Source organism: Amblyomma maculatum, chromosome 4 (genome assembly GCF_055883805.1).
Source record: "Amblyomma maculatum isolate TAMU_Amacu chromosome 4, ASM5588380v1, whole genome shotgun sequence".
NCBI classification, from domain to species: Eukaryota; Metazoa; Arthropoda; class Arachnida; order Ixodida; family Ixodidae; genus Amblyomma; species Amblyomma maculatum.
Window position 1 is genome coordinate 130,041,847 of NC_139347.1, and position 25,973 is coordinate 130,067,819.

Below are 25,973 nucleotides of genomic sequence, written 5' to 3' on the forward strand. Positions count from 1 at the left end.
TCCTTTCCTGCCCCGTCGTACGTTAACTGCATTCATCGCCTCGACGGCTCGTAGAAACTTGCTGTTTCTAGCTGTTTCCGTCGGCGCCGTGGCTTAGTTGGTTAAAGCGCCTGTCTAGTAAACAGGAGATTGTGAGTTCGAATCTCACCGGTGCCTTTTTACTTTCATTTTTCTTTCCTGCCCCATCGTTCGTTAACTGCATTCATCGCCTCGACGGCTCGTAGAAACTTGATGTTTTTAGCTGTTTCCGTCGGCGCCGTGGCTTAGTTGGTTAAAGCGCCTGTCTAGTAAACAGGAGATCGTGAGTTCGAATCTCACCGGTGCCTTTTTACTTTCATTTTTCTTTCCTGCCCCGTCGTACGTTAACTGCATTCATCGCCTCGACGGCTCGTAGAAACGTGATGTTTTTAGCTGTTTCCGTCGGCGCCGTGGCTCAGTTGGTTAAAGCGCCTGTCTAGTAAACAGGAGATCGTGAGTTCGAATCTGACCGTTGCCTTTTTACTTTCATTTTTCTTTCCTGCCCCATCGGTCGTTAACTGCATTCATCGCCTCGACGGCTCGTAGAAACTTGATGTTTTTAGCTGTTTCCGTCGGCGCCGTGGCTTATTTGGTTAAAGCGCCTGTCTAGTAAACAGGAGATCGCGAGTTCGAATCTCACCGGTGCCTTTTTACTTTCATTTTTCTTTCCTACCTCATCGTTCGTTAACTGCATTCATCGCCTCGACGGCTCGTAGAAACTCGCTGTTTCTAGCTGTTTCCGTCGGCGCCGTGGCTTAGTTGGAGAAAGTGCACTTCCGGCTTCGCTAGCGAGCGGACGTGTGCGAAATGAGCTCCGTCGGAGCGGCTTCAGCGGCCCAGGAGGGCCGCGGTAACAGGTTTTTTGCCGCTGTTTCTTCAGCAGGGTGTGATTACCAGGTAGTTTTACCGAGTTTGTCTACAGGGCGTTTTGTTGTGAAAACTGTTTTTTTGCACTGTGATATCAGGGCCCGCCCTTACCGGGTGGAAGATTTCCGCGATGCGCTCGAGGAATTATCGCTCCTACCGGAAGGCATCGCCATCGGAGCCTACAGGATGAGCCATGTGTGGGCGGTTACCTTCAAGGATGAAGACGCCGTGAAGAAAATTGTCAGTTCTGGTGAGCAGGTAGTGAAAAAGTGTCGGTGTCTTGTTATCGACCCAGCTAACCAGAATGTACAGTGGTGAGCAGCCTTGTCTAGAGCGCGCTGACGGGGCTCTGCGGAGCAAGTCAGCGACATCTAGCGTTAGGCTCTGGGTTTGAGCTATGCGTCCTATGCGCATGCGCGGCAAACCAGAAGGATGCCTGCTCATCACTTCCTCATCCAGCTCTGCCTTGCGAGTACCTTTCTTGCCGCTAGGGTCGCATTGCCTGCATTTGTGATAGGGTGCCTCGATTCGCGCCTGCTCTCCGCATCGAGGCACCCTAATTGGTGAGGTTGTGACGGTCGCCAGAGTGTCGCGATGACACAGTGTTTCTCGAGTGCGACGAGACGACCAAGCAAGCAAGCACGACTGATAGCGAATTAATGCACGTTCCTGCATACGCACCACTCATCGCCCCTGTACTCTATTGTGGAGGCATTCAACTTCCTATATCTGTAAAGGTGCCAAATGCTGTGTCTTTTATAGCTTATAACCCGGCCCAAAAACACGCCATCAAACGAGACGCCTGCAACCCATGGTGTGTGGTCGTAACCTTATACGAACAGGACGAAAACAGACACCAAACAACCAACTAGGCCCGATTCTCGCACTATTTGCTATGGTGTTTGAAAGCGCGATCATCCGCTATCACTCGCAATTGATTTTGAACCGAGCGATCACCCGATATCACATTCCACTTGCCTAGCCGATTCGTGATTCGCACGAAACGCGTTGGTTTGCAGGACACTGTTACATATCATTAAGCGCGTACCTGGCGGCATGAAGCGCAATCATTGAATGAAAATGAGGCCGGGAACCCACGACCAGGCACTGCTTAATTTTGGCCGCGCATGCGCGATGGACGCATAACTCAAACCCACAGCCTAGCGTTAGATGGCGTTGATTTGCTCTGCGGAGCACTGTCGGCGCGCTCTAGACAAGGCTGCTCACGACTGTACGCCTGAAAGTACACTGGCTTCTACACAGTGTACCGGACGAAGACGTAAAGCTCGCCTTTGCGGCATATGGCAAGGTCACCGATGTCGCCCGCGAGCGGTGGCGCGTGCAGGGCATGGTGGACAAAGGGTCTACTACACGGCATATGACCCTGAATCTGAAGCCAGGTGTAAAGCTCGACGACATCCCCCACCAGGTGAGCGTCGCCGGCGAGCTGGCCCTTGTGGTCGTGCCAGGGAGAGCTCTGCTCTGCCTACGCTGCAGCGGCACCGGCCACATTCGCCGAGAGTGCCGTATACCAAGGTGTGGTGCCTGTCGACGGTTCGGTCACGAGGAGGGCCAGTGCGAGCGGACCTACGCAAAAGTGACAGGGCCCGAGAACGCTCAGGACGCATCCGCCTTGTTCATGGACGAGGCGGATATGGAAGAGGCATCTTCCGCTGCGACTGAGAACGCTGCAGGTGAGAGGGAGACTGCCTTGGGGGTGCCGCCTCAGGAGAAAACCGTGGTTGAGGCGGATGTCACCACACGTGAACCAGCGCCTCACCAGGACGTCAGGCCCAAGTCGCAGGGCGAGGCGAAATCTTCAGTCGACACTGAAGCTCCTTGCATTCCTCCAGACTCTGAGGGCATGGACATTCTTCCCGGTGCGGCTACCTTGGTGGCCGGAAAACGCCCCCACGGCGCCGTTGACAGCGGGACGCTTCAACAGGACCACAGCGGATTAGACAGACCGCCGCCCAAAAGTCCAGGTTTGAGGCGGTCTACCCTGAAGCCGCGGCCGAACATTTCGGTCGATTCAAGGCAGGCGGGGAAACCGCCTCCATAGTTTGTTGTGCAAAGTGTCATTTTGGGCTAAGGGTATTGGGGTGTGGCGCGAGGGCAGACACCATTTTATAAGGCGTTTTTTTTTCTTTTGGATATGGCGATCACATTAAGTGAAGCACTGCGTGTAGCATCTATTAACGTGAGAGGCCTTAGAGGAAGAAGGCGACAGTGTCAGCTCAGTCGCCTTCTTCTAGATAGCGACCTACATGTAGTCGCCGTGCAAGAATCGAAAATTGAGTCAAGTTGCTACAGACCGAATGCCGTCCGCTTTCCGTACGAATTTTGATGCATGTGTCTGCCATTCTGTAGGTGCCTCTGGTGGTTGTGTACTTTTTCTTCGCAATAATCTTGGTATTATGGTACAGTCGATTTTCTCGTGTCAAAGCGGCCGTCTCCTTGTCGTTGATTTTTTGCGCTGCGGCCTTGATTTCCGAGTATTTGTGTGTATGCACCAAACGCAGAGACTGAGCGAAAATTATTTTTTGAAGGATTGGAGTCATATTTAAACAGTGACAAAGTGATAATCCTACTGGGCGATTTCAATTGCGTTTGCCAAGCTTCAGATCGCGCCAATAAGTCAATTGTACGTGATACAAGTGCTGATGTTTTGAATGAAATCGTCCATGGCCATTATTTTGAAGATATTGGAAGTTTATTTACAAATGGCACCTATACGCAGTATACCCATTTTCAGGGCAACAGCCATGCTCGATTAGACAGATTGTATGTCGCAGCTGAACTTGTACCACTTTGCACCTTGTACGAAGTTAGACCTTTGGCTTTCAGTGATCGTGCCTTAGTGATTGCAACCTTTGGAAGAAAACAAAGCAAGAATAGGTTTAATTGGCATTTATGGAAACATAATAATACGTTGTTGGAGGACGAGAGCTTTTTTAACGAAACAGACCAATAATTAAATATATCACTTACAGCGAAAATGTTGAGCTTCGCTGTAAAATGGGAGGATTTTAAGCAGGGGGTGAAAATGAGAGCGATAGAAAAAAGCACGAAATTAAGATACGCAGAGAAGCAAAAAGAAGCAGAGCTTCGTAAACAGCTCGAATTTCTGACGTGTGTAGAAAACGCCCAACCAGGCGCATGCTTTAATGAGATCAGGGGTGTCAAAGCCCAACTTGAAAAAATGGACACAGATAAGTATAGTACGGCAGTTAATCGGGCGCGGAAGGAACAGCTGTGGGCGGCGGAAACACCAACAAAGCGTGCGTTATCAGACGAGAAACGATACGCGTGCCGAAAGGAAATACGAGAAATAAGAACTAGCACAGGTATTTCGGCGGACAGTAGTGTAATCAGGAACGCAATCTGTGATCATTTCGCAGATATGCTTTGTCAGTCGCGAAAAACTGAACGGGGCTTCTGCAGTGAATTCCTTCCACTTATGCGAAACTTGAGGAAGAAGTTAAAACCCGGCTTGAGCAGCCGATTTCCGTGAAAGATATTGAGGCTGCAATAGATGCCTTGCCAGCAGGTAAAGCCCCTGGCCCTGACGGACTGGGTGCAGCTTTCTACAAAGTGTTCAAACCTGCAATAGTCCAGGCTCTGCTGAAGGTTGTTGACGAAAGCTATGAGAAAAAACGTGTTCCGCTGTCTTTCACAACATCCCACATAGTGCTAATTCCTAAAACCGAAGATCCTGATAAGCGCCTATTGGTGGGGTCTTATCGCCCGATAAGCCTCACCAACGTCGACTACAAAATTTTCATGAAGGTGCTAGCGAAAAGATTGCAGGGTGTTATAACAACGCTCGTAGGCACGCACCAAACATGCGGCATAAAAGGGCGAAGTATCGCCACTAACATACACGTGGCACGATCCATTCTAGAATGCTGTGACTCATTTGATGATCGAGTGGCGATGATACAACTAGACCTGGCAAAAGCCTTTGACCGCATTTCTCACGATGTTTTGTTTGCCGTATTAGATCATGCAAATGTCGGCCGAATAATATTAGATGGCGTTAGAATGGCATACGGAAACTGTACCACACGGATTGTTGTGAATGGAGAACTCACTGAAAGCCTCCAAGTGCGATCTTCTGTGACACAGGGTTGTCCACTGTCGCCATTGTTATTCGCAGCCTACCTTGAACCGCTTTGCTTGGCCATCCGGAATAATGAATGCATAACGGGCTTCACGCTACAATCAGTGCATCTGAAAATCCTGGCTTATGCCGACGACATCGCTGTCTTTTTTGCAAATAGAGAAAGTAGTACAGAAATTTTGCAGCGGCACAGGTGCCCAGATAAACTGGGAAAAAAGCTGCGGTTTCTGGCATGGTAGCTGGGAGGTCACACCCGAACACTATTCTCAGATGCGCTGGTCAGCCACTCCAGCATTGTATCTAGGAGTGCCCCTTGATTCTTACCGGGACCCAGATCCGTTCTGGCATGACCAAGCATCGAGGGCCAAGGAAAAAAGTGATGCGTGGCAAGGAAGGCAGTTGTCCATGTTCTCGCGTGCCATTATATGTAATCTGTTCCTTACTGCTAAAGTGTGGTACGTGATGAATGTGCTCAGTGCTTCGAGGACAAACATACAAAAACTTCACCGTGTTTTTGCCGTTTTCATTTGGGCGTCGACCTGGGAAAGGACGAGCCGAACAAATTTGTTTCTCTCCGTACAAAAAGGAGAGCTTGGTCTGGCGCATTTATTTTTGCGACAAGTTGTCTCGCGTTTCATGTACCTTCGTGACCAAAATGATGTCTTCCTCAGAACAGTAATCCAAGTTCGGCTTGGTCGACTCCTTCCTAATTTTCTGGTCAGTTCGTGTCTCAATGTAGGTGGTACCGTAAGAGGGTACTTGCGAGAAGTGGTGCTCGCGTACAGATTGCTGCATGTGCGCTTTTCCATGGAGTATTTGTGCAATGTTAAGCGGAAAAAATTGTATGCGGACCTAATGGACACAGTGCTTCCTGTACCGATATACCGTTTGTCGCACTGTCCAGGCCCAGGAGATGATGTACTCAAGGGAGTTAAGAAGATGCCAATATCACCACCATTCAAATCATTTTTCTTTAAACTCCACACTAGCACATTATCAGTCAAGATGGATGCACGCTACAGGCCTGTTCGTCCCTTGGTCAACAAACTGTTTCTTGTGTAACAGACCTGAGACGATAGAACACGTGTTTTTGGACTGTTGGGGTGCCATTTTTTCTGGGATGTGCTTCAGAGAACTTTAAAAAAAGAGCTACCTCTAGATGCATATGGCATATGATTTTTACCATTTCCTAATACAGAGGAGTTTTCCTTTGATACAATAATGCTCATGGGCCTCCACAGCTCGTGGAAAACCAGAATGCAGTTTAACAATGCAGATATACAAGTCAACCCTGTACGAGAACATTTCATACACAGTGTTGTGCGGTTCAGGGAAGTGCATATGACACTCCCCGAGCAGCCACAATGGATTCATGTACTTGACAGTTTGCTAAAACTGAAAAAGTTTTAACCCGCCGTGTCACGCGAAAGTGTGCTGGCATGTTTTATTGTTAATCGTCTTGTTTCGAATGTCCAAGTCAGCAATAAAGAAAAAAATAGAAAAAAAGGCGTGGCTTAGTTGGTTAAAGCGCCTGTCTAGTATACAGGAGATCGTGAGTTCGAATCTCACCGGTGCCATGTTTACTTTCATTTTTCTTTCCTACCTTATCGTTCGTTAACTGCATTCATCGCCTGGACTGTTCGTAGAAACTTGCTGTTTCTAGCTGTTTCGGTCGGCGCCGTGGCTTAGTTGGTTAAAGCGCCTATCTAGTAAACAGGAGGTCTTGAGTTCGAATCTCACCGGAGCCTTTTTACTTTCAATTTTCTTTCCTACCCCATCTTTCGTTAACTGCATCCATCGCCTCGACAACTCGTAGAAGCTTGCTGTTTCTAGTTGTTTCTGTCGGCGCCGTGGCTTAGTTGGATTCCACTTCCGGCCACCGAGCGTGACGAACGTGATTATCATGGGCTCCCAAGGAGCGGATTCAGCGGCCCAGCTGGGCCGTGGTATCAGGAACACGAAAAGGCCTGCCAAGGATTATGAACTGGTTCTACCGCATCTGCCTACAGGTTCGAGTGTTTTGCATACTGTTTTTTTGCACGGCGACATAAAAGCCAGGCCCTACCGAGTGGAGCACTTTCGAGACTCCCTCGCTCGTCTTTCACTGCTGCCGGAAGTGGTTGCCCTTGAGGCATATCAAATGAATCACGTGTGGGCGGTAACGTTTAAAGGTGAAGACGCGAAAGCGAAGATTTTGCAAGCCCAAGCTCTTGAAGTGAAGGAACACCGATGCGTGGTCATTGATCCTTGTAACCAGGGCATCAGGTTGAAACTTTTCTGGCTGCTACACGGCGTGCAAGACGATGATGTTCGAGCGGCGTTCGCGGCTTTTGGAAAAGTTACTGAAATTTCGAGAGACAAGCGGAAAGTGCAAGGGTGTATGGACAAGGCTTCAGCGACTCGAACGGTCACGCTGAAGCTCAAAGTGGGCGTGACCATTGAGGACCTGCCGCATCAGCTTCGGATCGCCGAGGACGTCGCACTCGTCCACGTCGCAGGCAGAGCCCAGCTTTGCCTCCGGTGCCGCGGGAAAGGTCATATACGGCGTGAGTGTCGTGTGCCGCGCTGCGGGCTGTGCCGTCGCTACGGCCATGACGAGTCCCAGTGTGTGCGCACGTATGCCAACGTTGCAGGCCCCGTGCCGAGTGAAGTGGCAGGCGAACACTTGATGGACGCAGTGGACGACGAGGAAGCGAGCAGTGGAATCACTGAGGAGTCAGAACAGAACGAACAGTCCTCTGAGAAGACCCCTGCCCTTAAAGAACACTGTGAGTCAGATGTGAGTGTTCCGTTGCCGAATGTTGCTGGGACCGACACACCCACGAAAGAAGACGGCAATGCCAGTGCTGCAAGCCCAGCTTCGGCTACGCAACACAGTGAGGAACAGGGGGACACTGAAGCTGAGATGCCAGCTGCTTCTACCTTGCCTGTGAAGCGTGTGCACGAAGACAGTGTCAACGAGGGATCAACCCAAGGAGGAGCGGAAAACGGACAGCCTCCACTGAAGGCGGCCCCCCTTCGCCGGGCGTCCTTCAAGCCAAGGCCAAACGTGCCCCCAGACCGGAGAACTGTGTCACCTGTGCCTCCGCCATAGCGGGGGTGCCCTTTCCGGTCGAGACGTCACAAGCCCGGTCCATGATCGGGAGCAGCACTTGGAACGACGGACAGACTCGCCAAATCGGAAGAATGGTCATCCCATGCAACAGTTCAACCGCAATGCTGTTTTTCTGCAGAAGAGATGTGAGTGAAATGTTTCGCGATTTATAATTTCTTGAGATGGCGACCTATTTATCCACTAGCTTGCGTGTAGCCACGCTAAATGTGAGGGGGCTGTCAACGCGTCGGAGACAACAGCAGCTGAACACCCTTCTGCTGGAAAATGAAATTGATGTGCTAGCAGTTCAAGAGAGCAAAATGGAAAGCGAACAACAAACAGATAAAATGGCTGAAATATATCGTTCTAGATATAATGTTAGTGTTTGTCATGCGGTTGGAAGATCGGGGGATGTGTCATTCTCATTCGAAATTGCATAGAGTGTGTACAGCCGCCCTGATTTTTAACAATATAGCGCGAGCATCGACTAAACTGCTGGTCAGCGCCTTATAACGGCGATAACCATGCAACACGGCGAGAGTTCGTGCATGCACAAGAATGTGGAAAGTCGCAATCAGATATTGTGACAGGGCGTGTGTCTTTGTGATCCGAACAGCGTAGCAGAAGACGCTCTCTCTTCGTGCGCCTGCGCGAACTCTCGCCGTGTTACACGCGTATCGCCGTTACAAGGCGCTGAGCAGCAATTTGGTCGACGCTCGCGCTATATTGTTAAAAATCAGGGCGGCTGTACAGTCTGTGTTCTCGTGTGAGAGTGGTCGGCTTTTGATATGCGATTTCAGTTTTTCTGGATTGGACTGGAGAGTGATCTGTGTTTATGCGCCGACTAGAACGTTTGAGCGGGAAGAGTTTTTTCACTATATGAAATCCTTCCTAATACATGAGAGACGTGTTCTCCTGCTTGGAGACTTCAACTGTGTCTGTAGACCGGAAGATAAAACAACAGACCGTGTCCTTCGTGACAAGAGTGCAGAGTTACTTATTGACATTGTTAATGAGGCAGAGCTTGAAGATGCTGGCTGTATAATGACGCATGAAGGCCAAGCAAAGTTCACGCACTTTCAAGGTAGCTGTCATGCAAGGTTGGACCGAATATATGTTCCCATTGATTGTGTGCCCTTGTGCTCGGAATATCAAACACTTCCCATGAGCTTTAGTGACCACTCCCTCGTAATGATTACTCTAGGCATGAAAAGTAAGGCAACAAAGTTTAATTGGGAGCTATGGAAATTTAATGAAAAACTGCTGCTGGATGAAGAATTTACCACTAAAGTTAAAGAATATATTAAGCATATGTTACAAAATGACTCTAATTTTATACAAGCATGGCAGCAGTTTAAGTGAGATATAAAGATAGCTGCTATTGACCGAGCATGCACTCTCCGACGTAAAAAAAGAGAACAAGAAAAAGAACTTCGTAGCACACTTGAATGCATGCTTAGCATGGAGAGCGTTAAGCTTGGCTTGTGCGCCCAAGATATGAAAAAGATAAAAACCAAACTTGAGGTGATAGACGAAGAGAAGTATCGCGGTGCGGTGATAAGGGCACGCAGCGAAAAATTGTGGCTCGGAGAGACGCCCACGAAAAGGGCACTTAGTGACGAAAAAATGTACGCAGTGTCAAAAGAGATAAAAGAAATCTGCTATCAGAACGTAGTTACCTCGAAAAAAAAAACGATTGAACGGGCGTTTGTAGAATTTTACAGCGAATTGTTTAGCCTGAAAACACCGGACGTTGAACGCTTCAGAAAAGACTTTCTGTCGCTGATGCCAAGAGTTGAAGACGAAGTGGCGCAGACACTTGAAGCAAGTATTACTTCCGAGGAAATTGAGGCCGTTATCGGGGAATTAAATTCCAATAAGTCACCCGGACCAGATGGTCTTCGTGCTGCCATATACAAGGCCTTTCCAACTGAAATGGCTGTTTTACTGGAAAGAGTTATTAGTGAATGCTACGAAAAGAACGTACCTCCTCCGTCTTTTCGAATGTCACACGTTGTACTAATCCCGAAAACAGATGACCCAGTTAAGCTTCAGTCTGTAGCGTCTTACAGTCCTATAAGTCTAACGAATGTTGACTATAAAATTTACATGAAAGTATTAGGGCGACGACTCCAACGTGTAATTACTTCTCTTGTAGGCCCACATCAGACATGCGGTATAAAAGGAAGGACCATTTTTACTAACATACACGCAGCAAAGAGTGTACTCGAATGTTGTGATGCGATGCATGACCACGTAGCCATGATGCAATTACACCTCTACAAAGCATTTGATAAAGTGGTACATGAAATTTTGTTCTCTGTTTTAGAGTATGCCATTGCTGGTTCCGTGATTACAAAGGGCGTGAAAATGGTTTACGAGTGCTGTTCAGCGAGACTGGTCGTGAATAAGCATTTAACCGATCGTATACCTGTTCAGTCGTCAGTAAGGCAGGGCTGTCCTCTGTCTCCCCTTTTGTTTGCGCTTTATCTAGAGCCTTTCTGTTTGAGATTGCTTACAAGGCCAAACATACGCGGTTATAGATTTTTTCAAAGTGAAGTTCGGGTTTTGGCATACGCGGACGATATTGCGGTTTTTTGTACTGACCATGAGAGCGTGCAAGAAGTTGTAAAAGAAGCCACTGCTTTTTGCACTGCAAGTGGAAGTGAAATTAGTTGGGCAAAGTGTTTAGGATTTTGGCACGGAAACTGGCAATACGCGCCTGAACTGTTCTCCAGTATGCAATGGACAACAATGCCAGGCAATTACCTTTGTGTGCCACTGAAGCATTACCTTGAAAGCAAGGAATGTTGGGCCGGTGAAGTTGAGCAAGTGAAAACCCAAACAAACAAATGGGGAGGACATAACTTTTCTATGTTCGCAAGAGCTACCGTTCGCAATATGTTCCTAGTTGCAAAAATTTTTTACATGCTGCAAGTGTTATCTATGTCAAGAATCTCTGTTCAAAAACTGCATAGGGTATTTGCCACGTTTGTGTGGGCTTCAACATGGGAGCGTACCAGTCGATGCAATCTGTTTCATACGGTGCATAATGGTGGACTGGGATTGTCACCTTTATACTTAAAGCAGATTGTAACCAGGTTCTTTTTTTTGCGCGAACAAAGCGATGCTTTTCTTAGAACGGTAATCCAAGTGCGATTGCGTGATTCACTGCCGGAATATGTAGTTTCGACTATGTCTACAGGGACAATGGTTCTAAGTGCTTTTCTTCGCGAAGTTGTCGCGTCCTTCCAAATAGTGAAGGCGAGATTTTCAAATGAGTATATGTGTACTGTTACGCGAAAACGACTGTACAAAGATTTATTGGAAACCTTTTTACCTGTGCCTCTTTATCGCGCTGTATATGCTTTGGGTCCGGAGCGGGACGTGTTGAAAAGAGTGAAAAGAATGGCCATCAGATCGTCCGCTAAATCTTTCTTTTTTCAATTGCATACGGGCACTCTTCCGGTGAAGCCATGGCTGGAAAGCAAAGGCCTTTTTGTGCCTTGGTCTGCTGACTGTTTAATTAGCAAAAAGCTGGAATCCATAGAGCATATTTTCCTTGATTGTCACGATGCGGTTATTTTGTGGGGCGTGCTACAGCGTACTATTAAAAAGGACTTACCAATAACGCCGTTTGGCACACGCTACCTTCCATGCGCCCAGCCAGGAGAAGTGCCCAGTGATTTATTAATGGTCTTGTGTATGCACAGCATATGGAGAACGCGGATGGATGTTTGCCATGAGCATGTCCTACACCCAGCCCATCAGTATTTTGTTGAAAGTGTAATGTACACGCGTGATGTTTTCGGAGAGCAATCTGAACCCCCGGAATGGCTGCCAGTCTTGGACAAGCTCATTTCACCTAATCCATTTTATCACAAGAAACCTGTCCGAAAGTGACTTTTGTTTTTAATTCCATGCGACTTTTCATCGATATTTGTAGTTGCCAAGTCGGTAATAAAGAAAAAAAAAGCCGTGGCTCAGTTGGTTAAAGCGCCTGTCTAGTAATCAGGAGATCGTGAGTTGGAATCTCACCGGTGCCTTTTTACTTTCATTTTTCTTTCCTGCCCCATCGTTCGTTAACTGCATTCATCGCCTCGACGGCTCGTAGAAACTTGATGTTTCTAGCTGTTTCCGTCGGCGCCGTGGCTTAGTTGGTTAAAGCGCCTGTCTAGTAAAGAGGTGATCGTGAGTTGGAATCTCACCGGTGCCTTTTTACTTTCATTTTTCTTTCCTGCCCCATCGTTCGTTAACTGCATTCATCGCCTCGACGGCTCGTAGAAACTTGATGTTTCTAGCTGTTTCCGTCGGCGCCGTGGCTTAGTTGGTTAAAGCGCCTGTTTAGTAAACAGGAGATCGTGCGTTCGAATCTCACCGGTGCCTTTTTACTTTCATTTTTCTTTCCTGCCCCATCGTTCGTTAACTGCATTCATCGCCTCGACGGCTCGTAGAAACTTGATGTTTCTAGCTGTTTCCGTCGGCGCCGTGGCTTAGTTTGTTAAAGCGCCTGTCTAGTAAACAGGAGATCGTGAGTTCGAATCTCACCGGTGCCTTTTTACTTTCATTTTTCTTTCTTGCCCCATCGTTCGTTAACTGCATTCATCGCCTCGACGGCTCGTAGAAACTTGCTGTTTCTAGCTGTTTCCGTCGGCGTCGTGGCTTAGTTGGCTAAAGCGCCTGTCTAGTAAACAGGAGATTGTGAGTTGGAATCTCACCGGTGCCTTTTTACTTTCATTTTTCTTTCCTGCCCCATCGTTCGTTAACTGCATTCATCGCCTCGACGGCTCGTAGAAACTTGATGTTTCTAGCTGTTTCCGTCGGCGCCGTGGCTTAGTTCGTTAAAGCGCCTGTCTGGTAAACAGGAGATCATGAGTTCGAATCTCACCGGTGCCTTCTTAGTTTCATTTTTCTTTCCTGCCCCATGGTTCGTTAACTGCATTCATCGCCTCGACGGCTCGTAGAAACTTGCTGTTTCTAGCTGTTTCCATCGGCGCCGTGGCTTAGTTGGTTAAAGCGCCTGTCTAGTAAACAGGAGGTCATGAGTTCGAATCTCACCGGTGCCTTCTTTCATTTTTCTTTCCTGCCCCATCGTTCGTTAACTGCATTCATCGCCTCGACGGCTCGTAGAAACTTGCTGTTTCTAGCTGATTCCGTAGGCGCCGTGGCTTAGTTGGTTAAAGCGCCTGTCTAGTAAACAGGAGATCGTGAGTTGGAATCTCATCGGTGCCTTTTTACTTTCATTTTTCTTTCCTGCCCCATCGTTCGTTAACTGCATTCATTGCCTCGACGGCTCGTAGAAACTTGCTGTTTCTAGCTGTTTCCATCGGCGCCGTGGCTTAGTTGGTTGAAGCGCCTGTCTAGTAAACAGGAAATCGTGAGTTCGAATCTCACCGGTGCCTTTTTACTTTCATTTTTCTTTCCTGCCCCATCGTTCGTTAACTGCATTCATCGCCTCGACGGCTCGTAGAAACTTGATGTTTTTTTAGCTGTTTCCGTCGGCGCCGTGGCTTAGTTGGTTAAAGCGCCTGTCTAGTAAACAGGAGATCGTGAGTTCGAATCTCACCGGTGCCTTTTTACTTTCATTTTTCTTTCCTACCTCATCGTTCGTTAACTGCATTCATCGCCTCGACGGCTCGTAGAAACTCGCTGTTTCTAGCTGTTTCCGTCGGCGCCGTGGCTTAGTTGGTTAAAGCGCCTGTCTAGTAAACAGGAGGTCGTGAGTTCGAATCTCACCGGTGCCTTTTTACTTTCATTTTTCTTTCCTGCCCCATCGTTCGTTAACTGCATTCATCTCCTCGACGGCTCGTAGAAACTTGCTGTTTCTAGCTGTTTCTGTCGGCGCCGTGGCTTAGTTGGTTAAAGCGCCTGTGTAGTAAACAGGAGATCATGAGTACGAATCTCACCGGTGCCTTCTTACTTTCATTTTCCTTTCCTGCCCCGTCGTACGTTAACTGCATTCATCGCCTCGACGGCTCGTAGAAACTTGCTGTTTCTAGCTGTTTCCGCCGGCGCCGTGGCTTAGTTGGTTAAAGTGCCTGTCTAGTAAACAGGAGATCATGAGTACGAATCTCACCGGTGCCTTCTTACTTTCATTTTCCTTTCCTGCCCCGTCGTACGTTAACTGCATTCATCGCCTCGACGGCTCGTAGAAACTTGCTGTTTCTAGCTGTTTCCGTCGGCGCCGTGGCTTAGTTGGTTAAAGCGCCTGTCTAGTAAACAGGAGATCATGAGTACGAATCTCCATGAGTACGAATCTCACCGGTGCCTTCTTACTTTCATTTTCCTTTCCTGCCCCGTCGTACGTTAACTGCATTCATCGCCTCGACGGCTCGTAGAAACTTGCTGTTTCTAGCTGTTTCCGTCGGCGCCGTGGCTTAGTTGGTTAAAGCGCCTGTCTAGTAAACAGGAGATCATGAGTACGAATCTCACCGGTGCCTTCTTACTTTCATTTTCCTTTCCTGCCCCGTCGTACGTTAACTGCATTCATCGCCTCGACGGCTCGTAGAAACTTGCTGTTTCTAGCTGTTTCCCTCGGCGCCGTGGCTTAGTTGGTTAAAGCGCCTGTCTAGTAAACAGGAGATCATGAGTACGAATCTCACCGGTGCCTTCTTACTTTCATTTTCCTTTCCTGCCCCGTCGTACGTTAACTGCATTCATCGCCTCGACGGCTCGTAGAAACTTGCTGTTTCTAGCTGTTTCCGTCGGCGCCGTGGCTTAGTTGGTTAAAGCGCCTGTCTAGTAAACAGGAGGTCGTGAGTACGAATCTCACCGGTGCCTTCTTACTTTCATTTTCCTTTCCGCCCCGTCGTACGTTAACTGCATTCATCGCCTCGACGGCTCGTAGAAACTTGCTGTTTCTAGCTGTTTCCGTCGGCGCCGTGGCTTAGTTGGTTAAAGCGCCTGTCTAGTAAAGAGGAGATCGTGAGTTCGAATTCACCGGTGCCTTTTTACTTTCATTTTTCTTTCCTGCCCCGTCGTACGTTAACTGCATTCATCGCCTCGACGGCTCGTAGAAACTTGCTGTTTTTAGCTGTTTCCGTCGGCGCCGTGGCTTAGTTGGTTAAAGCGCCTGTCTAGTAAACAGGAGATCGTGAGTTCGAATCTCACCGGTGCCTTTTTACTTTCATTTTTCTTTCCTGCCCCATCGTTCGTTAACTGCATTCATCGCCTCGACGGCTCGTAGAAACTTGCTGTTTCTAGCTGTTTCCGTCGGCGCCGTGGCTTAGTTGGTTAAAGCGTCTGTCTAGTAAACAGGAGATCGTGAGTTCGAATTCACCGGTGCCTTTTTACTTTCATTTTTCTTTCCTGCCCCATCGTTCGTTAACTGCATTCATCGCCTCGACGGCTCGTAGAAACTTGATGTTTTTAGCTGTTTCCGTCGGCGCCGTGGCTTAGTTGGTTAAAGCGCCTGTCTAGTAAACAGGAGATCGTGAGTTCGAATCTCACCGGTACCTTTTTACTTTCATTTTTCTTTCCTGCCCCGTCGTACGTTAACTGCATTCATCGCCTCGACGGCTCGTAGAAACTTGATGTTTTTAGCTGTTTCCGTCGGCGCCGTGGCTTAGTTGGTTAAAGCGCCTGTCTTGTAAACAGGATATCGTGAGTTCGAATCTCACCGGTGACTTTTTACTTTCATTTTTCTTTCCTGCCCCATCGTTCGTTAACTGCATTCATCGCCTCGACGGCTCGTAGAAACTTGATGTTTTAGCTGTTTCCGTCGGCGCCGTGGCTTAGTTGGTTAAAGCGCCTGTCTAGTAAACAGGAGATCGTGAGTTCGAATCTCACCGGTGCCTTTTTACTTTCATTTTTCTTTCCTACCTCATCGTACGTTAACTGCATTCATCGCCTCGACGGCTCGTAGAAACTTGCTGTTTCTAGCTGTTTCCGTCGGCGCCGTGGCTTAGTTGGTTAAAGCGCCTGTCTAGTAAACAGGAGGTCGTGAGTACGAATCTCACCGGTGCCTTCTTACTTTCATTTTCCTTTCCTGCCCCGTCGTACGTTAACTGCATTCATCGCCTCGACGGCTCGTAGAAACTTGCTGTTTCTAGCTGTTTCCGTCGGCGCCGTGGCTTAGTTGGTTAAAGCGCCTGTCTAGTAAACAGGAGATCGTGAGTTCGAATCTCACCGGTGCCTTTTTACTTTCATTTTTCTTTCCTGCCCCATCGTTCGTTAACTGCATTCATCGCCTCGACGGCTCGTAGAAACTTGCTGTTTCTAGCTGTTTCCGTCGGCGCCGTGGCTTAGTTGGTTAAAGCGCCTGTCTAGTAAACAGGAGATCATGAGTACGAATCTCACCGGTGCCTTCTTACTTTCATTTTCCTTTCCTGCCCCGTCGTACGTTAACTGCATTCATCGCCTCGACGGCTCGTAGAAACATGCTGTTTCTAGCTGTTTCCGTCGGCACCGTGGCTTAGTTGGTTAAAGCGCCTGTCTAGTAAACAGGAGATCATGAGTACGAATCTCACCGGTGCCTTCTTACTTTCATTTTCCTTTCCTGCCCCGTCGTACGTTAACTGCATTCATCGCCTCGACGGCTCGTAGAAACTGGCTGTTTCTAGCTGTTTCCGTCGGCGCCGTGGCTTAGTTGGTTAAAGCGCCTGTCTAGTAAACAGGAGATCGTGAGTTCGAATCTCACCGGTGCCTTCTTAATTTCATTTTCCTTTCCTGCCCCGTCGTACGTTAACTGCATTCATCGCCTCGACGGCTCGTAGAAACTTGCTGTTTCTAGCTGTTTCCGTCGGCGCCGTGGCTTAGTTGGTTAAAGCGCCTGTCTAGTAAACAGGAGGTCGTGAGTACGAATCTCACCGGTGCCTTCTTACTTTCATTTTCCTTTCCGCCCCGTCGTACGTTAACTGCATTCATCGCCTCGACGGCTCGTAGAAACTTGCTGTTTCTAGCTGTTTCCGTCGGCGCCGTGGCTTAGTTGGTTAAAGCGCCTGTCTAGTAAAGAGGAGATCGTGAGTTCGAATTCACCGGTGCCTTTTTACTTTCATTTTTCTTTCCTGCCCCGTCGTACGTTAACTGCATTCATCGCCTCGACGGCTCGTAGAAACTTGCTGTTTTTAGCTGTTTCCGTCGGCGCCGTGGCTTAGTTGGTTAAAGCGCCTGTCTAGTAAACAGGAGATCGTGAGTTCGAATCTCACCGGTGCCTTTTTACTTTCATTTTTCTTTCCTGCCCCATCGTTCGTTAACTGCATTCATCGCCTCGACGGCTCGTAGAAACTTGCTGTTTCTAGCTGTTTCCGTCGGCGCCGTGGCTTAGTTGGTTAAAGCGCCTGTCTAGTAAACAGGAGATCGTGAGTTCGAATTCACCGGTGCCTTTTTACTTTCATTTTTCTTTCCTGCCCCATCGTTCGTTAACTGCATTCATCGCCTCGACGGCTCGTAGAAACTTGATGTTTTTAGCTGTTTCCGTCGGCGCCGTGGCTTAGTTGGTTAAAGCGCCTGTCTAGTAAACAGGAGATCGTGAGTTCGAATCTCACCGGTACCTTTTTACTTTCATTTTTCTTTCCTGCCCCGTCGTACGTTAACTGCATTCATCGCCTCGACGGCTCGTAGAAACTTGATGTTTTTAGCTGTTTCCGTCGGCGCCGTGGCTTAGTTGGTTAAAGCGCCTGTCTTGTAAACAGGATATCGTGAGTTCGAATCTCACCGGTGACTTTTTACTTTCATTTTTCTTTCCTGCCCCATCGTTCGTTAACTGCATTCATCGCCTCGACGGCTCGTAGAAACTTGATGTTTTAGCTGTTTCCGTCGGCGCCGTGGCTTAGTTGGTTAAAGCGCCTGTCTAGTAAACAGGAGATCGTGAGTTCGAATCTCACCGGTGCCTTTTTACTTTCATTTTTCTTTCCTACCTCATCGTACGTTAACTGCATTCATCGCCTCGACGGCTCGTAGAAACTTGCTGTTTCTAGCTGTTTCCGTCGGCGCCGTGGCTTAGTTGGTTAAAGCGCCTGTCTAGTAAACAGGAGGTCGTGAGTACGAATCTCACCGGTGCCTTCTTACTTTCATTTTCCTTTCCTGCCCCGTCGTACGTTAACTGCATTCATCGCCTCGACGGCTCGTAGAAACTTGCTGTTTCTAGCTGTTTCCGTCGGCGCCGTGGCTTAGTTGGTTAAAGCGCCTGTCTAGTAAACAGGAGATCGTGAGTTCGAATCTCACCGGTGCCTTTTTACTTTCATTTTTCTTTCCTGCCCCATCGTTCGTTAACTGCATTCATCGCCTCGACGGCTCGTAGAAACTTGCTGTTTCTAGCTGTTTCCGTCGGCGCCGTGGCTTAGTTGGTTAAAGCGCCTGTCTAGTAAACAGGAGATCATGAGTACGAATCTCACCGGTGCCTTCTTACTTTCATTTTCCTTTCCTGCCCCGTCGTACGTTAACTGCATTCATCGCCTCGACGGCTCGTAGAAACTTGCTGTTTCTAGCTGTTTCCGTCGGCACCGTGGCTTAGTTGGTTAAAGCGCCTGTCTAGTAAACAGGAGATCATGAGTACGAATCTCACCGGTGCCTTCTTACTTTCATTTTCCTTTCCTGCCCCGTCGTACGTTAACTGCATTCATCGCCTCGACGGCTCGTAGAAACTGGCTGTTTCTAGCTGTTTCCGTCGGCGCCGTGGCTTAGTTGGTTAAAGCGCCTGTCTAGTAAACAGGAGATCGTGAGTTCGAATCTCACCGGTGCCTTCTTAATTTCATTTTCCTTTCCTGCCCCGTCGTACGTTAACTGCATTCATCGCCTCGACGGCTCGTAGAAACTTGCTGTTTCTAGCTGTTTCCGTCGGCGCCGTGGCTTAGTTGGTTAAAGCGCCTGTCTAGTAAACAGGAGGTCGTGAGTACGAATCTCACCGGTGCCTTCTTACTTTCATTTTCCTTTCCGCCCCGTCGTACGTTAACTGCATTCATCGCCTCGACGGCTCGTAGAAACTTGCTGTTTCTAGCTGTTTCCGTCGGCGCCGTGGCTTAGTTGGTTAAAGCGCCTGTCTAGTAAAGAGGAGATCGTGAGTTCGAATTCACCGGTGCCTTTTTACTTTCATTTTTCTTTCCTGCCCCGTCGTACGTTAACTGCATTCATCGCCTCGACGGCTCGTAGAAACTTGCTGTTTTTAGCTGTTTCCGTCGGCGCCGTGGCTTAGTTGGTTAAAGCGCCTGTCTAGTAAACAGGAGATCGTGAGTTCGAATCTCACCGGTGCCTTTTTACTTTCATTTTTCTTTCCTGCCCCATCGTTCGTTAACTGCATTCATCGCCTCGACGGCTCGTAGAAACTTGCTGTTTCTAGCTGTTTCCGTCGGCGCCGTGGCTTAGTTGGTTAAAGCGCCTGTCTAGTAAACAGGAGATCGTGAGTTCGAATTCACCGGTGCCTTTTTACTTTCATTTTTCTTTCCTGCCCCATCGTTCGTTAACTGCATTCATCGCCTCGACGGCTCGTAGAAACTTGATGTTTTTAGCTGTTTCCGTCGGCGCCGTGGCTTAGTTGGTTAAAGCGCCTGTCTAGTAAACAGGAGATCGTGAGTTCGAATCTCACCGGTACCTTTTTACTTTCATTTTTCTTTCCTGCCCCGTCGTACGTTAACTGCATTCATCGCCTCGACGGCTCGTAGAAACTTGATGTTTTTAGCTGTTTCCGTCGGCGCCGTGGCTTAGTTGGTTAAAGCGCCTGTCTTGTAAACAGGATATCGTGAGTTCGAATCTCACCGGTGACTTTTTACTTTCATTTTTCTTTCCTGCCCCATCGTTCGTTAACTGCATTCATCGCCTCGACGGATCGTAGAAACTTGATGTTTTAGCTGTTTCCGTCGGCGCCGTGGCTTAGTTGGTTAAAGCGCCTGTCTAGTAAACAGGAGATCGTGAGTTCGAATCTCACCGGTGCCTTTTTACTTTCATTTTTCTTTCCTACCTCATCGTACGTTAACTGCATTCATCGCCTCGACGGCTCGTAGAAACTTGCTGTTTCTAGCTGTTTCCGTCGGCGCCGTGGCTTAGTTGGTTAAAGCGCCTGTCTAGTAAACAGGAGGTCGTGAGTACGAATCTCACCGGTGCCTTCTTACTTTCATTTTCCTTTCCTGCCCCGTCGTACGTTAACTGCATTCATCGCCTCGACGGCTCGTAGAAACTTGCTGTTTCTAGCTGTTTCCGTCGGCGCCGTGGCTTAGTTGGTTAAAGCGCCTGTCTAGTAAACAGGAGATCGTGAGTTCGAATCTCACCGGTGCCTTTTTACTTTCATTTTTCTTTCCTGCCCCATCGTTCGTTAACTGCATTCATCGCCTCGACGGCTCGTAGAAACTTGCTGTTTCTAGCTGTTTCCGTCGGCGCCGTGGCTTAGTTGGTTAAAGCGCCTGTCTAGTAAACAGGAGATCATGAGTACGAATCTCACCGGTGCCTTCTTACTTTCATTTTCCTTTCATGCCCCGTCGTACGTTAACTGCATTCATCGCCTCGACGGCTCGTAGAAACTTGCTGTTTCTAGCTGTTTCCGTCGGCACCGTGGCTTAGTTGGTTAAAGCGCCTGTCTAGTAAACAGGAGATCATGAGTACGAATCTCACCGGTGCCTTCTTACTTTCATTTTCCTTTCCTGCCCCGTCGTACGTTAACTGCATTCATCGCCTCGACGGCTCGTAGAAACTGGCTGTTTCTAGCTGTTTCCGTCGGCGCCGTGGCTTAGTTGGTTAAAGCGCCTGTCTAGTAAACAGGAGATCGTGAGTTCGAATCTCACCGGTGCCTTCTTAATTTCATTTTCCTTTCCTGCCCCGTCGTACGTTAACTGCATTCATCGCCTCGACGGCTCGTAGAAACTTGCTGTTTCTAGCTGTTTCCGTCGGCGCCGTGGCTTAGTTGGTTAAAGCGCCTGTCTAGTAAACAGGAGGTCGTGAGTACGAATCTCACCGGTGCCTTCTTACTTTCATTTTCCTTTCCTGCCCCGTCGTACGTTAACTGCATTCATCGCCTCGACGGCTCGTAGAAACTTGCTGTTTCTAGCTGTTTCCGTCGGCGCCGTGGCTTAGTTGGTTAAAGCGCCTGTCTAGTAAACAGGAGATCGTGAGTTCGAATCTCACCGGTGCCTTTTTACTTTCATTTTTCTTTCCTGCCCCATCGTTCGTTAACTGCATTCATCGCCTCGACGGCTCGTAGAAACTTGCTGTTTCTAGCTGTTTCCGTCGGCGCCGTGGCTTAGTTGGTTAAAGCGCCTGTCTAGTAAACAGGAGATCATGAGTACGAATCTCACCGGTGCCTTCTTACTTTCATTTTCCTTTCCTGCCCCGTCGTACGTTAACTGCATTCATCGCCTCGACGGCTCGTAGAAACTTGCTGTTTCTAGCTGTTTCCGTCGGCGCCGTGGCTTAGTTGGTTAAAGCGCCTGTCTAGTAAACAGGAGATCATGAGTACGAATCTCACCGGTGCCTTCTTACTTTCATTTTCTTTTCCTGCCCCGTCGTACGTTAACTGCATTCATCGCCTCGACAGCTCGTAGAAGCTTGCTGTTTCTAGCTGTTTCCGTCGGCGCCGTGGCTTAGTTGGTTAAAGCGCCTGTCTAGTAAACAGGAGATCGTTAGTTCGAATCTCACCGGTGCCTTTTTACTTTCATTTTTCTTTCCTGCCCCATCGTTCGTTAACTGCATTCATCGCCTCGACGGCTCGTAGAAACTTGCTGTTTTTAGCTGTTTCCGTCGGCGCCGTGGCTTAGTTGGTTAAAGCGCCTGTCTAGTAAACAGGAGATCGTGAGTTCGAATCTCACCGGTGCCTTTTTACTTTCATTTTTCTTTCCTGCCCCATCGTTCGTTAACTGCATTCATCGCCTCGACGGCTCGTAGAAACTTGATGTTTTTTTAGCTGTTTCCGTCGGCGCCGTGGCTTAGTTGGTTAAAGCGCCTGTCTAGTAAACAGGAGATCGTGAGTTCGAATCTCACCGGTGCCTTTTTACTTTCATTTTTCTTTCCTACCTCATCGTTCGTTAACTGCATTCATCGCCTCGACGGCTCGTAGAAACTCGCTGTTTCTAGCTCTTTCCGTCGGCGCCGTGGCTTAGTTGGTTAAAGCGCCTGTCTAGTAAACAGGAGGTCGTGAGTTCGAATCTCACCGGTGCCTTTTTACTTTCATTTTTCTTTCCTGCCCCATTGTTCGTTAACTGCATTCATCTCCTCGACGGCTCGTAGAAACTTGCTGTTTCTAGCTGTTTCCGTCGGCGCCGTGGCTTAGTTGGTTAAAGCGCCTGTGTAGTAAACAGGAGATCATGAGTACGAATCTCACCGGTGCCTTCTTACTTTCATTTTCCTTTCCTGCCCCGTCGTACGTTAACTGCATTCATCGCCTCGACGGCTCGTAGAAACTTGCTGTTTCTAGCTGTTTCCGCCGGCGCCGTGGCTTAGTTGGTTAAAGCGCCTGTCTAGTAAACAGGAGATCATGAGTACGAATCTCACCGGTGCCTTCTTACTTTCATTTTCCTTTCCTGCCCCGTCGTACGTTAACTGCATTCATCGCCTCGACGGCTCGTAGAAACTTGCTGTTTCTAGCTGTTTCCGTCGGTGCCGTGGCTTAGTTGGTTAAAGCGCCTGTCTAGTAAACAGGAGATCATGAGTACGAATCTCCATGAGTACGAATCTCACCGGTGCCTTCTTACTTTCATTTTCCTTTCCTGCCCCGTCGTACGTTAACTGCATTCATCGCCTCGACGGCTCGTAGAAACTTGCTGTTTCTAGCTGTTTCCGTCGGCGCCGTGGCTTAGTTGGTTAAAGCGCCTGTCTAGTAAACAGGAGATCATGAGTACGAATCTCACCGGTGCCTTCTTACTTTCATTTTCCTTTCCTGCCCCGTCGTACGTTAACTGCATTCATCGCCTCGACGGCTCGTAGAAACTTGCTGTTTCTAGCTGTTTCCGTCGGCACCGTGGCTTAGTTGGTTAAAGCGCCTGTCTAGTAAACAGGAGATCATGAGTACGAATCTCACCGGTGCCTTCTTACTTTCATTTTCCTTTCCTGCCCCGTCGTACGTTAACTGCATTCATCGCCTCGACGGCTCGTAGAAACTGGCTGTTTCTAGCTGTTTCCGTCGGCGCCGTGGCTTAGTTGGTTAAAGCGCCTGTCTAGTAAACAGGAGATCGTGAGTTCGAATCTCACCGGTGCCTTCTTAATTTCATTTTCCTTTCCTGCCCCGTCGTACGTTAACTGCATTCATCGCCTCGACGGCTCGTAGAAACTTGCTGTTTCTAGCTGTTTCCGTCGGCGCCGTGGCTTAGTTGGTTAAAGCGCCTGTCTAGTAAACAGGAGGTCGTGAGTACGAATCTCACCGGTGCCTTCTTACTTTCATTTTCCTTTCCGCCCCGTCGTACGTTAACTGCATTCATCGCCTCGACGGCTCGTAGAAACTTGCTGTTTCTAGCTGTTTCCGTCGGCGCCGTGGCTTAGTTGGTTAAAGCGCCTGTCTAGTAAAGAGGAGATCGTGAGTTCGAATTCACCGGTGCCTTTTTACTTTCATTTTTCTTTCCTGCCCCGTCGTACGTTAACTGCATTCATCGCCTCGACGGCTCGTTGAAACTTGCTGTTTTTAGCTGTTTCCGTCGGCGCCGTGGCTTAGTTGGTTAAAGCGCCTGTCTAGTAAACAGGAGATCGTGAGTTCGAATCTCACCGGTGCCTTTTTACTTTCATTTTTCTTTCCTGCCCCATCGTTCGTTAACTGCATTCATCGCCTCGACGGCTCGTAGAAACTTGCTGTTTCTAGCTGTTTCCGTCGGCGCCGTGGCTTAGTTGGTTAAAGCGCCTGTCTAGTAAACAGGAGATCGTGAGTTCGAATTCACCGGTGCCTTTTTACTTTCATTTTTCTTTCCTGCCCCATCGTTCGTTAACTGCATTCATCGCCTCGACGGCTCGTAGAAACTTGATGTTTTTAGCTGTTTCCGTCGGCGCCGTGGCTTAGTTGGTTAAAGCGCCTGTCTAGTAAACAGGAGATCGTGAGTTCGAATCTCACCGGTACCTTTTTACTTTCATTTTTCTTTCCTGCCCCGTCGTACGTTAACTGCATTCATCGCCTCGACGGCTCGTAGAAACTTGATGTTTTTAGCTGTTTCCGTCGGCGCCGTGGCTTAGTTGGTTAAAGCGCCTGTCTTGTAAACAGGATATCGTGAGTTCGAATCTCACCGGTGACTTTTTACTTTCATTTTTCTTTCCTGCCCCATCGTTCGTTAACTGCATTCATCGCCTCGACGGCTCGTAGAAACTTGATGTTTTAGCTGTTTCCGTCGGCGCCGTGGCTTAGTTGGTTAAAGCGCCTGTCTAGTAAACAGGAGATCGTGAGTTCGAATCTCACCGGTGCCTTTTTACTTTCATTTTTCTTTCCTACCTCATCGTACGTTAACTGCATTCATCGCCTCGACGGCTCGTAGAAACTTGCTGTTTCTAGCTGTTTCCGTCGGCGCCGTGGCTTAGTTGGTTAAAGCGCCTGTCTAGTAAACAGGAGGTCGTGAGTACGAATCTCACCGGTGCCTTCTTACTTTCATTTTCCTTTCCTGCCCCGTCGTACGTTAACTGCATTCATCGCCTCGACGGCTCGTAGAAACTTGCTGTTTCTAGCTGTTTCCGTCGGCGCCGTGGCTTAGTTGGTTAAAGCGCCTGTCTAGTAAACAGGAGATCGTGAGTTCGAATCTCACCGGTGCCTTTTTACTTTCATTTTTCTTTCCTGCCCCATCGTTCGTTAACTGCATTCATCGCCTCGACGGCTCGTAGAAACTTGCTGTTTCTAGCTGTTTCCGTCGGCGCCGTGGCTTAGTTGGTTAAAGCGCCTGTCTAGTAAACAGGAGATCATGAGTACGAATCTCACCGGTGCCTTCTTACTTTCATTTTCCTTTCCTGCCCCGTCGTACGTTAACTGCATTCATCGCCTCGACGGCTCGTAGAAACTTGCTGTTTCTAGCTGTTTCCGTCGGCACCGTGGCTTAGTTGGTTAAAGCGCCTGTCTAGTAAACAGGAGATCATGAGTACGAATCTCACCGGTGCCTTCTTACTTTCATTTTCCTTTCCTGCCCCGTCGTACGTTAACTGCATTCATCGCCTCGACGGCTCATAGAAACTGGCTGTTTCTAGCTGTTTCCGTCGGCGCCGTGGCTTAGTTGGTTAAAGCGCCTGTCTAGTAAACAGGAGATCGTGAGTTCGAATCTCACCGGTGCCTTCTTAATTTCATTTTCCTTTCCTGCCCCGTCGTACGTTAACTGCATTCATCGCCTCGACGGCTCGTAGAAACTTGCTGTTTCTAGCTGTTTCCGTCGGCGCCGTGGCTTAGTTGGTTAAAGCGCCTGTCTAGTAAACAGGAGGTCGTGAGTACGAATCTCACCGGTGCCTTCTTACTTTCATTTTCCTTTCCTGCCCCGTCGTACGTTAACTGCATTCATCGCCTCGACGGCTCGTAGAAACTTGCTGTTTCTAGCTGTTTCCGTCGGCGCCGTGGCTTAGTTGGTTAAAGCGCCTGTCTAGTAAACAGGAGATCGTGAGTTCGAATCTCACCGGTGCCTTTTTACTTTCATTTTTCTTTCCTGCCCCATCGTTCGTTAACTGCATTCATCGCCTCGACGGCTCGTAGAAACTTGCTGTTTCTAGCTGTTTCCGTCGGCGCCGTGGCTTAGTTGGTTAAAGCGCCTGTCTAGTAAACAGGAGATCATGAGTACGAATCTCACCGGTGCCTTCTTACTTTCATTTTCCTTTCCTGCCCCGTCGTACGTTAACTGCATTCATCGCCTCGACGGCTCGTAGAAACTTGCTGTTTCTAGCTGTTTCCGTCGGCGCCGTGGCTTAGTTGGTTAAAGCGCCTGTCTAGTAAACAGGAGATCATGAGTACGAATCTCACCGGTGCCTTCTTACTTTCATTTTCTTTTCCTGCCCCGTCGTACGTTA

General features: G+C 48.6%; 2 protein-coding genes and 59 non-coding genes across 61 annotated transcripts; all 61 read left to right on the forward strand.

Moving 5' to 3' along the window:
* The first annotated feature begins 82 nt into the window (after positions 1-82).
* TRNAT-AGU (transfer RNA threonine (anticodon AGU)) lies at positions 83-156 on the forward strand. Its single transcript has one exon. It is a non-coding gene; the product is annotated as a tRNA-Thr (tRNA).
* A 96-nt stretch (positions 157-252) lies between these two features.
* TRNAT-AGU (transfer RNA threonine (anticodon AGU)) lies at positions 253-326 on the forward strand. Its single transcript has one exon. It is a non-coding gene; the product is annotated as a tRNA-Thr (tRNA).
* A 483-nt stretch (positions 327-809) lies between these two features.
* LOC146192442 (uncharacterized) lies at positions 810-3,018 on the forward strand. The gene is made up of 2 exons (XM_084600055.1): positions 810-1,191; positions 2,099-3,018. Exons 1-2 carry the CDS (start codon positions 826-828, stop codon positions 2,945-2,947), a joined length of 1,215 nt encoding a protein of 404 aa, XP_084456181.1. The 5' UTR covers positions 810-825; the 3' UTR covers positions 2,948-3,018.
* Positions 3,019-6,911: 3,893 nt separating this feature from the next.
* On the forward strand, positions 6,912-10,611 carry LOC146192443 (uncharacterized). The gene is made up of 2 exons (XM_084600462.1): positions 6,912-7,787; positions 10,597-10,611. The coding sequence occupies exons 1-2, from the start codon at positions 6,912-6,914 to the stop codon at positions 10,609-10,611; spliced, it is 891 nt and encodes a 296-aa protein (XP_084456588.1).
* Positions 10,612-12,414: 1,803 nt separating this feature from the next.
* Positions 12,415-12,488, forward strand: TRNAT-AGU (transfer RNA threonine (anticodon AGU)). Its single transcript has one exon. It is a non-coding gene; the product is annotated as a tRNA-Thr (tRNA).
* Positions 12,489-12,584: 96 nt separating this feature from the next.
* TRNAT-AGU (transfer RNA threonine (anticodon AGU)) lies at positions 12,585-12,658 on the forward strand. The gene has a single exon. It is a non-coding gene; the product is annotated as a tRNA-Thr (tRNA).
* Positions 12,659-12,924: 266 nt separating this feature from the next.
* Positions 12,925-12,998, forward strand: TRNAT-GGU (transfer RNA threonine (anticodon GGU)). Its single transcript has one exon. It is a non-coding gene; the product is annotated as a tRNA-Thr (tRNA).
* A 96-nt stretch (positions 12,999-13,094) lies between these two features.
* Positions 13,095-13,168, forward strand: TRNAT-AGU (transfer RNA threonine (anticodon AGU)). The gene has a single exon. It is a non-coding gene; the product is annotated as a tRNA-Thr (tRNA).
* A 92-nt stretch (positions 13,169-13,260) lies between these two features.
* Positions 13,261-13,334, forward strand: TRNAT-AGU (transfer RNA threonine (anticodon AGU)). Its single transcript has one exon. It is a non-coding gene; the product is annotated as a tRNA-Thr (tRNA).
* Positions 13,335-13,430: 96 nt separating this feature from the next.
* TRNAT-AGU (transfer RNA threonine (anticodon AGU)) lies at positions 13,431-13,504 on the forward strand. Its single transcript has one exon. It is a non-coding gene; the product is annotated as a tRNA-Thr (tRNA).
* A 98-nt stretch (positions 13,505-13,602) lies between these two features.
* Positions 13,603-13,676, forward strand: TRNAT-AGU (transfer RNA threonine (anticodon AGU)). The gene has a single exon. It is a non-coding gene; the product is annotated as a tRNA-Thr (tRNA).
* Positions 13,677-13,772: 96 nt separating this feature from the next.
* Positions 13,773-13,846, forward strand: TRNAT-AGU (transfer RNA threonine (anticodon AGU)). The gene has a single exon. It is a non-coding gene; the product is annotated as a tRNA-Thr (tRNA).
* Positions 13,847-14,808: 962 nt separating this feature from the next.
* Positions 14,809-14,882, forward strand: TRNAT-AGU (transfer RNA threonine (anticodon AGU)). Its single transcript has one exon. It is a non-coding gene; the product is annotated as a tRNA-Thr (tRNA).
* Positions 14,883-15,146: 264 nt separating this feature from the next.
* Positions 15,147-15,220, forward strand: TRNAT-AGU (transfer RNA threonine (anticodon AGU)). Its single transcript has one exon. It is a non-coding gene; the product is annotated as a tRNA-Thr (tRNA).
* A 265-nt stretch (positions 15,221-15,485) lies between these two features.
* TRNAT-AGU (transfer RNA threonine (anticodon AGU)) lies at positions 15,486-15,559 on the forward strand. The gene has a single exon. It is a non-coding gene; the product is annotated as a tRNA-Thr (tRNA).
* Positions 15,560-15,655: 96 nt separating this feature from the next.
* On the forward strand, positions 15,656-15,729 carry TRNAT-UGU (transfer RNA threonine (anticodon UGU)). Its single transcript has one exon. It is a non-coding gene; the product is annotated as a tRNA-Thr (tRNA).
* A 95-nt stretch (positions 15,730-15,824) lies between these two features.
* Positions 15,825-15,898, forward strand: TRNAT-AGU (transfer RNA threonine (anticodon AGU)). Its single transcript has one exon. It is a non-coding gene; the product is annotated as a tRNA-Thr (tRNA).
* A 96-nt stretch (positions 15,899-15,994) lies between these two features.
* Positions 15,995-16,068, forward strand: TRNAT-AGU (transfer RNA threonine (anticodon AGU)). Its single transcript has one exon. It is a non-coding gene; the product is annotated as a tRNA-Thr (tRNA).
* Positions 16,069-16,164: 96 nt separating this feature from the next.
* On the forward strand, positions 16,165-16,238 carry TRNAT-AGU (transfer RNA threonine (anticodon AGU)). Its single transcript has one exon. It is a non-coding gene; the product is annotated as a tRNA-Thr (tRNA).
* Positions 16,239-16,504: 266 nt separating this feature from the next.
* Positions 16,505-16,578, forward strand: TRNAT-AGU (transfer RNA threonine (anticodon AGU)). Its single transcript has one exon. It is a non-coding gene; the product is annotated as a tRNA-Thr (tRNA).
* Positions 16,579-16,674: 96 nt separating this feature from the next.
* On the forward strand, positions 16,675-16,748 carry TRNAT-AGU (transfer RNA threonine (anticodon AGU)). Its single transcript has one exon. It is a non-coding gene; the product is annotated as a tRNA-Thr (tRNA).
* A 96-nt stretch (positions 16,749-16,844) lies between these two features.
* TRNAT-AGU (transfer RNA threonine (anticodon AGU)) lies at positions 16,845-16,918 on the forward strand. The gene has a single exon. It is a non-coding gene; the product is annotated as a tRNA-Thr (tRNA).
* A 264-nt stretch (positions 16,919-17,182) lies between these two features.
* Positions 17,183-17,256, forward strand: TRNAT-AGU (transfer RNA threonine (anticodon AGU)). The gene has a single exon. It is a non-coding gene; the product is annotated as a tRNA-Thr (tRNA).
* Positions 17,257-17,352: 96 nt separating this feature from the next.
* Positions 17,353-17,425, forward strand: TRNAT-AGU (transfer RNA threonine (anticodon AGU)). The gene has a single exon. It is a non-coding gene; the product is annotated as a tRNA-Thr (tRNA).
* A 96-nt stretch (positions 17,426-17,521) lies between these two features.
* TRNAT-AGU (transfer RNA threonine (anticodon AGU)) lies at positions 17,522-17,595 on the forward strand. Its single transcript has one exon. It is a non-coding gene; the product is annotated as a tRNA-Thr (tRNA).
* Positions 17,596-17,691: 96 nt separating this feature from the next.
* On the forward strand, positions 17,692-17,765 carry TRNAT-UGU (transfer RNA threonine (anticodon UGU)). Its single transcript has one exon. It is a non-coding gene; the product is annotated as a tRNA-Thr (tRNA).
* Positions 17,766-17,860: 95 nt separating this feature from the next.
* Positions 17,861-17,934, forward strand: TRNAT-AGU (transfer RNA threonine (anticodon AGU)). The gene has a single exon. It is a non-coding gene; the product is annotated as a tRNA-Thr (tRNA).
* A 96-nt stretch (positions 17,935-18,030) lies between these two features.
* On the forward strand, positions 18,031-18,104 carry TRNAT-AGU (transfer RNA threonine (anticodon AGU)). Its single transcript has one exon. It is a non-coding gene; the product is annotated as a tRNA-Thr (tRNA).
* Positions 18,105-18,200: 96 nt separating this feature from the next.
* On the forward strand, positions 18,201-18,274 carry TRNAT-AGU (transfer RNA threonine (anticodon AGU)). Its single transcript has one exon. It is a non-coding gene; the product is annotated as a tRNA-Thr (tRNA).
* Positions 18,275-18,540: 266 nt separating this feature from the next.
* On the forward strand, positions 18,541-18,614 carry TRNAT-AGU (transfer RNA threonine (anticodon AGU)). Its single transcript has one exon. It is a non-coding gene; the product is annotated as a tRNA-Thr (tRNA).
* Positions 18,615-18,710: 96 nt separating this feature from the next.
* TRNAT-AGU (transfer RNA threonine (anticodon AGU)) lies at positions 18,711-18,784 on the forward strand. The gene has a single exon. It is a non-coding gene; the product is annotated as a tRNA-Thr (tRNA).
* Positions 18,785-18,880: 96 nt separating this feature from the next.
* TRNAT-AGU (transfer RNA threonine (anticodon AGU)) lies at positions 18,881-18,954 on the forward strand. Its single transcript has one exon. It is a non-coding gene; the product is annotated as a tRNA-Thr (tRNA).
* Positions 18,955-19,218: 264 nt separating this feature from the next.
* On the forward strand, positions 19,219-19,292 carry TRNAT-AGU (transfer RNA threonine (anticodon AGU)). The gene has a single exon. It is a non-coding gene; the product is annotated as a tRNA-Thr (tRNA).
* Positions 19,293-19,388: 96 nt separating this feature from the next.
* TRNAT-AGU (transfer RNA threonine (anticodon AGU)) lies at positions 19,389-19,461 on the forward strand. The gene has a single exon. It is a non-coding gene; the product is annotated as a tRNA-Thr (tRNA).
* A 96-nt stretch (positions 19,462-19,557) lies between these two features.
* Positions 19,558-19,631, forward strand: TRNAT-AGU (transfer RNA threonine (anticodon AGU)). Its single transcript has one exon. It is a non-coding gene; the product is annotated as a tRNA-Thr (tRNA).
* A 96-nt stretch (positions 19,632-19,727) lies between these two features.
* TRNAT-UGU (transfer RNA threonine (anticodon UGU)) lies at positions 19,728-19,801 on the forward strand. The gene has a single exon. It is a non-coding gene; the product is annotated as a tRNA-Thr (tRNA).
* Positions 19,802-19,896: 95 nt separating this feature from the next.
* On the forward strand, positions 19,897-19,970 carry TRNAT-AGU (transfer RNA threonine (anticodon AGU)). The gene has a single exon. It is a non-coding gene; the product is annotated as a tRNA-Thr (tRNA).
* A 96-nt stretch (positions 19,971-20,066) lies between these two features.
* Positions 20,067-20,140, forward strand: TRNAT-AGU (transfer RNA threonine (anticodon AGU)). The gene has a single exon. It is a non-coding gene; the product is annotated as a tRNA-Thr (tRNA).
* Positions 20,141-20,236: 96 nt separating this feature from the next.
* On the forward strand, positions 20,237-20,310 carry TRNAT-AGU (transfer RNA threonine (anticodon AGU)). The gene has a single exon. It is a non-coding gene; the product is annotated as a tRNA-Thr (tRNA).
* A 266-nt stretch (positions 20,311-20,576) lies between these two features.
* TRNAT-AGU (transfer RNA threonine (anticodon AGU)) lies at positions 20,577-20,650 on the forward strand. Its single transcript has one exon. It is a non-coding gene; the product is annotated as a tRNA-Thr (tRNA).
* Positions 20,651-20,746: 96 nt separating this feature from the next.
* Positions 20,747-20,820, forward strand: TRNAT-AGU (transfer RNA threonine (anticodon AGU)). Its single transcript has one exon. It is a non-coding gene; the product is annotated as a tRNA-Thr (tRNA).
* A 96-nt stretch (positions 20,821-20,916) lies between these two features.
* TRNAT-AGU (transfer RNA threonine (anticodon AGU)) lies at positions 20,917-20,990 on the forward strand. The gene has a single exon. It is a non-coding gene; the product is annotated as a tRNA-Thr (tRNA).
* A 96-nt stretch (positions 20,991-21,086) lies between these two features.
* Positions 21,087-21,160, forward strand: TRNAT-AGU (transfer RNA threonine (anticodon AGU)). The gene has a single exon. It is a non-coding gene; the product is annotated as a tRNA-Thr (tRNA).
* A 436-nt stretch (positions 21,161-21,596) lies between these two features.
* Positions 21,597-21,670, forward strand: TRNAT-AGU (transfer RNA threonine (anticodon AGU)). The gene has a single exon. It is a non-coding gene; the product is annotated as a tRNA-Thr (tRNA).
* Positions 21,671-21,766: 96 nt separating this feature from the next.
* Positions 21,767-21,840, forward strand: TRNAT-AGU (transfer RNA threonine (anticodon AGU)). The gene has a single exon. It is a non-coding gene; the product is annotated as a tRNA-Thr (tRNA).
* A 98-nt stretch (positions 21,841-21,938) lies between these two features.
* Positions 21,939-22,012, forward strand: TRNAT-AGU (transfer RNA threonine (anticodon AGU)). Its single transcript has one exon. It is a non-coding gene; the product is annotated as a tRNA-Thr (tRNA).
* A 96-nt stretch (positions 22,013-22,108) lies between these two features.
* On the forward strand, positions 22,109-22,182 carry TRNAT-AGU (transfer RNA threonine (anticodon AGU)). Its single transcript has one exon. It is a non-coding gene; the product is annotated as a tRNA-Thr (tRNA).
* Positions 22,183-22,974: 792 nt separating this feature from the next.
* TRNAT-AGU (transfer RNA threonine (anticodon AGU)) lies at positions 22,975-23,048 on the forward strand. The gene has a single exon. It is a non-coding gene; the product is annotated as a tRNA-Thr (tRNA).
* A 96-nt stretch (positions 23,049-23,144) lies between these two features.
* TRNAT-AGU (transfer RNA threonine (anticodon AGU)) lies at positions 23,145-23,218 on the forward strand. Its single transcript has one exon. It is a non-coding gene; the product is annotated as a tRNA-Thr (tRNA).
* A 96-nt stretch (positions 23,219-23,314) lies between these two features.
* Positions 23,315-23,388, forward strand: TRNAT-AGU (transfer RNA threonine (anticodon AGU)). Its single transcript has one exon. It is a non-coding gene; the product is annotated as a tRNA-Thr (tRNA).
* Positions 23,389-23,652: 264 nt separating this feature from the next.
* Positions 23,653-23,726, forward strand: TRNAT-AGU (transfer RNA threonine (anticodon AGU)). The gene has a single exon. It is a non-coding gene; the product is annotated as a tRNA-Thr (tRNA).
* Positions 23,727-23,822: 96 nt separating this feature from the next.
* On the forward strand, positions 23,823-23,895 carry TRNAT-AGU (transfer RNA threonine (anticodon AGU)). The gene has a single exon. It is a non-coding gene; the product is annotated as a tRNA-Thr (tRNA).
* Positions 23,896-23,991: 96 nt separating this feature from the next.
* On the forward strand, positions 23,992-24,065 carry TRNAT-AGU (transfer RNA threonine (anticodon AGU)). Its single transcript has one exon. It is a non-coding gene; the product is annotated as a tRNA-Thr (tRNA).
* A 96-nt stretch (positions 24,066-24,161) lies between these two features.
* On the forward strand, positions 24,162-24,235 carry TRNAT-UGU (transfer RNA threonine (anticodon UGU)). Its single transcript has one exon. It is a non-coding gene; the product is annotated as a tRNA-Thr (tRNA).
* A 95-nt stretch (positions 24,236-24,330) lies between these two features.
* TRNAT-AGU (transfer RNA threonine (anticodon AGU)) lies at positions 24,331-24,404 on the forward strand. The gene has a single exon. It is a non-coding gene; the product is annotated as a tRNA-Thr (tRNA).
* Positions 24,405-24,500: 96 nt separating this feature from the next.
* Positions 24,501-24,574, forward strand: TRNAT-AGU (transfer RNA threonine (anticodon AGU)). The gene has a single exon. It is a non-coding gene; the product is annotated as a tRNA-Thr (tRNA).
* Positions 24,575-24,670: 96 nt separating this feature from the next.
* TRNAT-AGU (transfer RNA threonine (anticodon AGU)) lies at positions 24,671-24,744 on the forward strand. Its single transcript has one exon. It is a non-coding gene; the product is annotated as a tRNA-Thr (tRNA).
* A 266-nt stretch (positions 24,745-25,010) lies between these two features.
* TRNAT-AGU (transfer RNA threonine (anticodon AGU)) lies at positions 25,011-25,084 on the forward strand. Its single transcript has one exon. It is a non-coding gene; the product is annotated as a tRNA-Thr (tRNA).
* A 96-nt stretch (positions 25,085-25,180) lies between these two features.
* On the forward strand, positions 25,181-25,254 carry TRNAT-AGU (transfer RNA threonine (anticodon AGU)). The gene has a single exon. It is a non-coding gene; the product is annotated as a tRNA-Thr (tRNA).
* A 96-nt stretch (positions 25,255-25,350) lies between these two features.
* On the forward strand, positions 25,351-25,424 carry TRNAT-AGU (transfer RNA threonine (anticodon AGU)). Its single transcript has one exon. It is a non-coding gene; the product is annotated as a tRNA-Thr (tRNA).
* A 96-nt stretch (positions 25,425-25,520) lies between these two features.
* On the forward strand, positions 25,521-25,594 carry TRNAT-AGU (transfer RNA threonine (anticodon AGU)). The gene has a single exon. It is a non-coding gene; the product is annotated as a tRNA-Thr (tRNA).
* Positions 25,595-25,973: the final 379 nt, after the last annotated feature.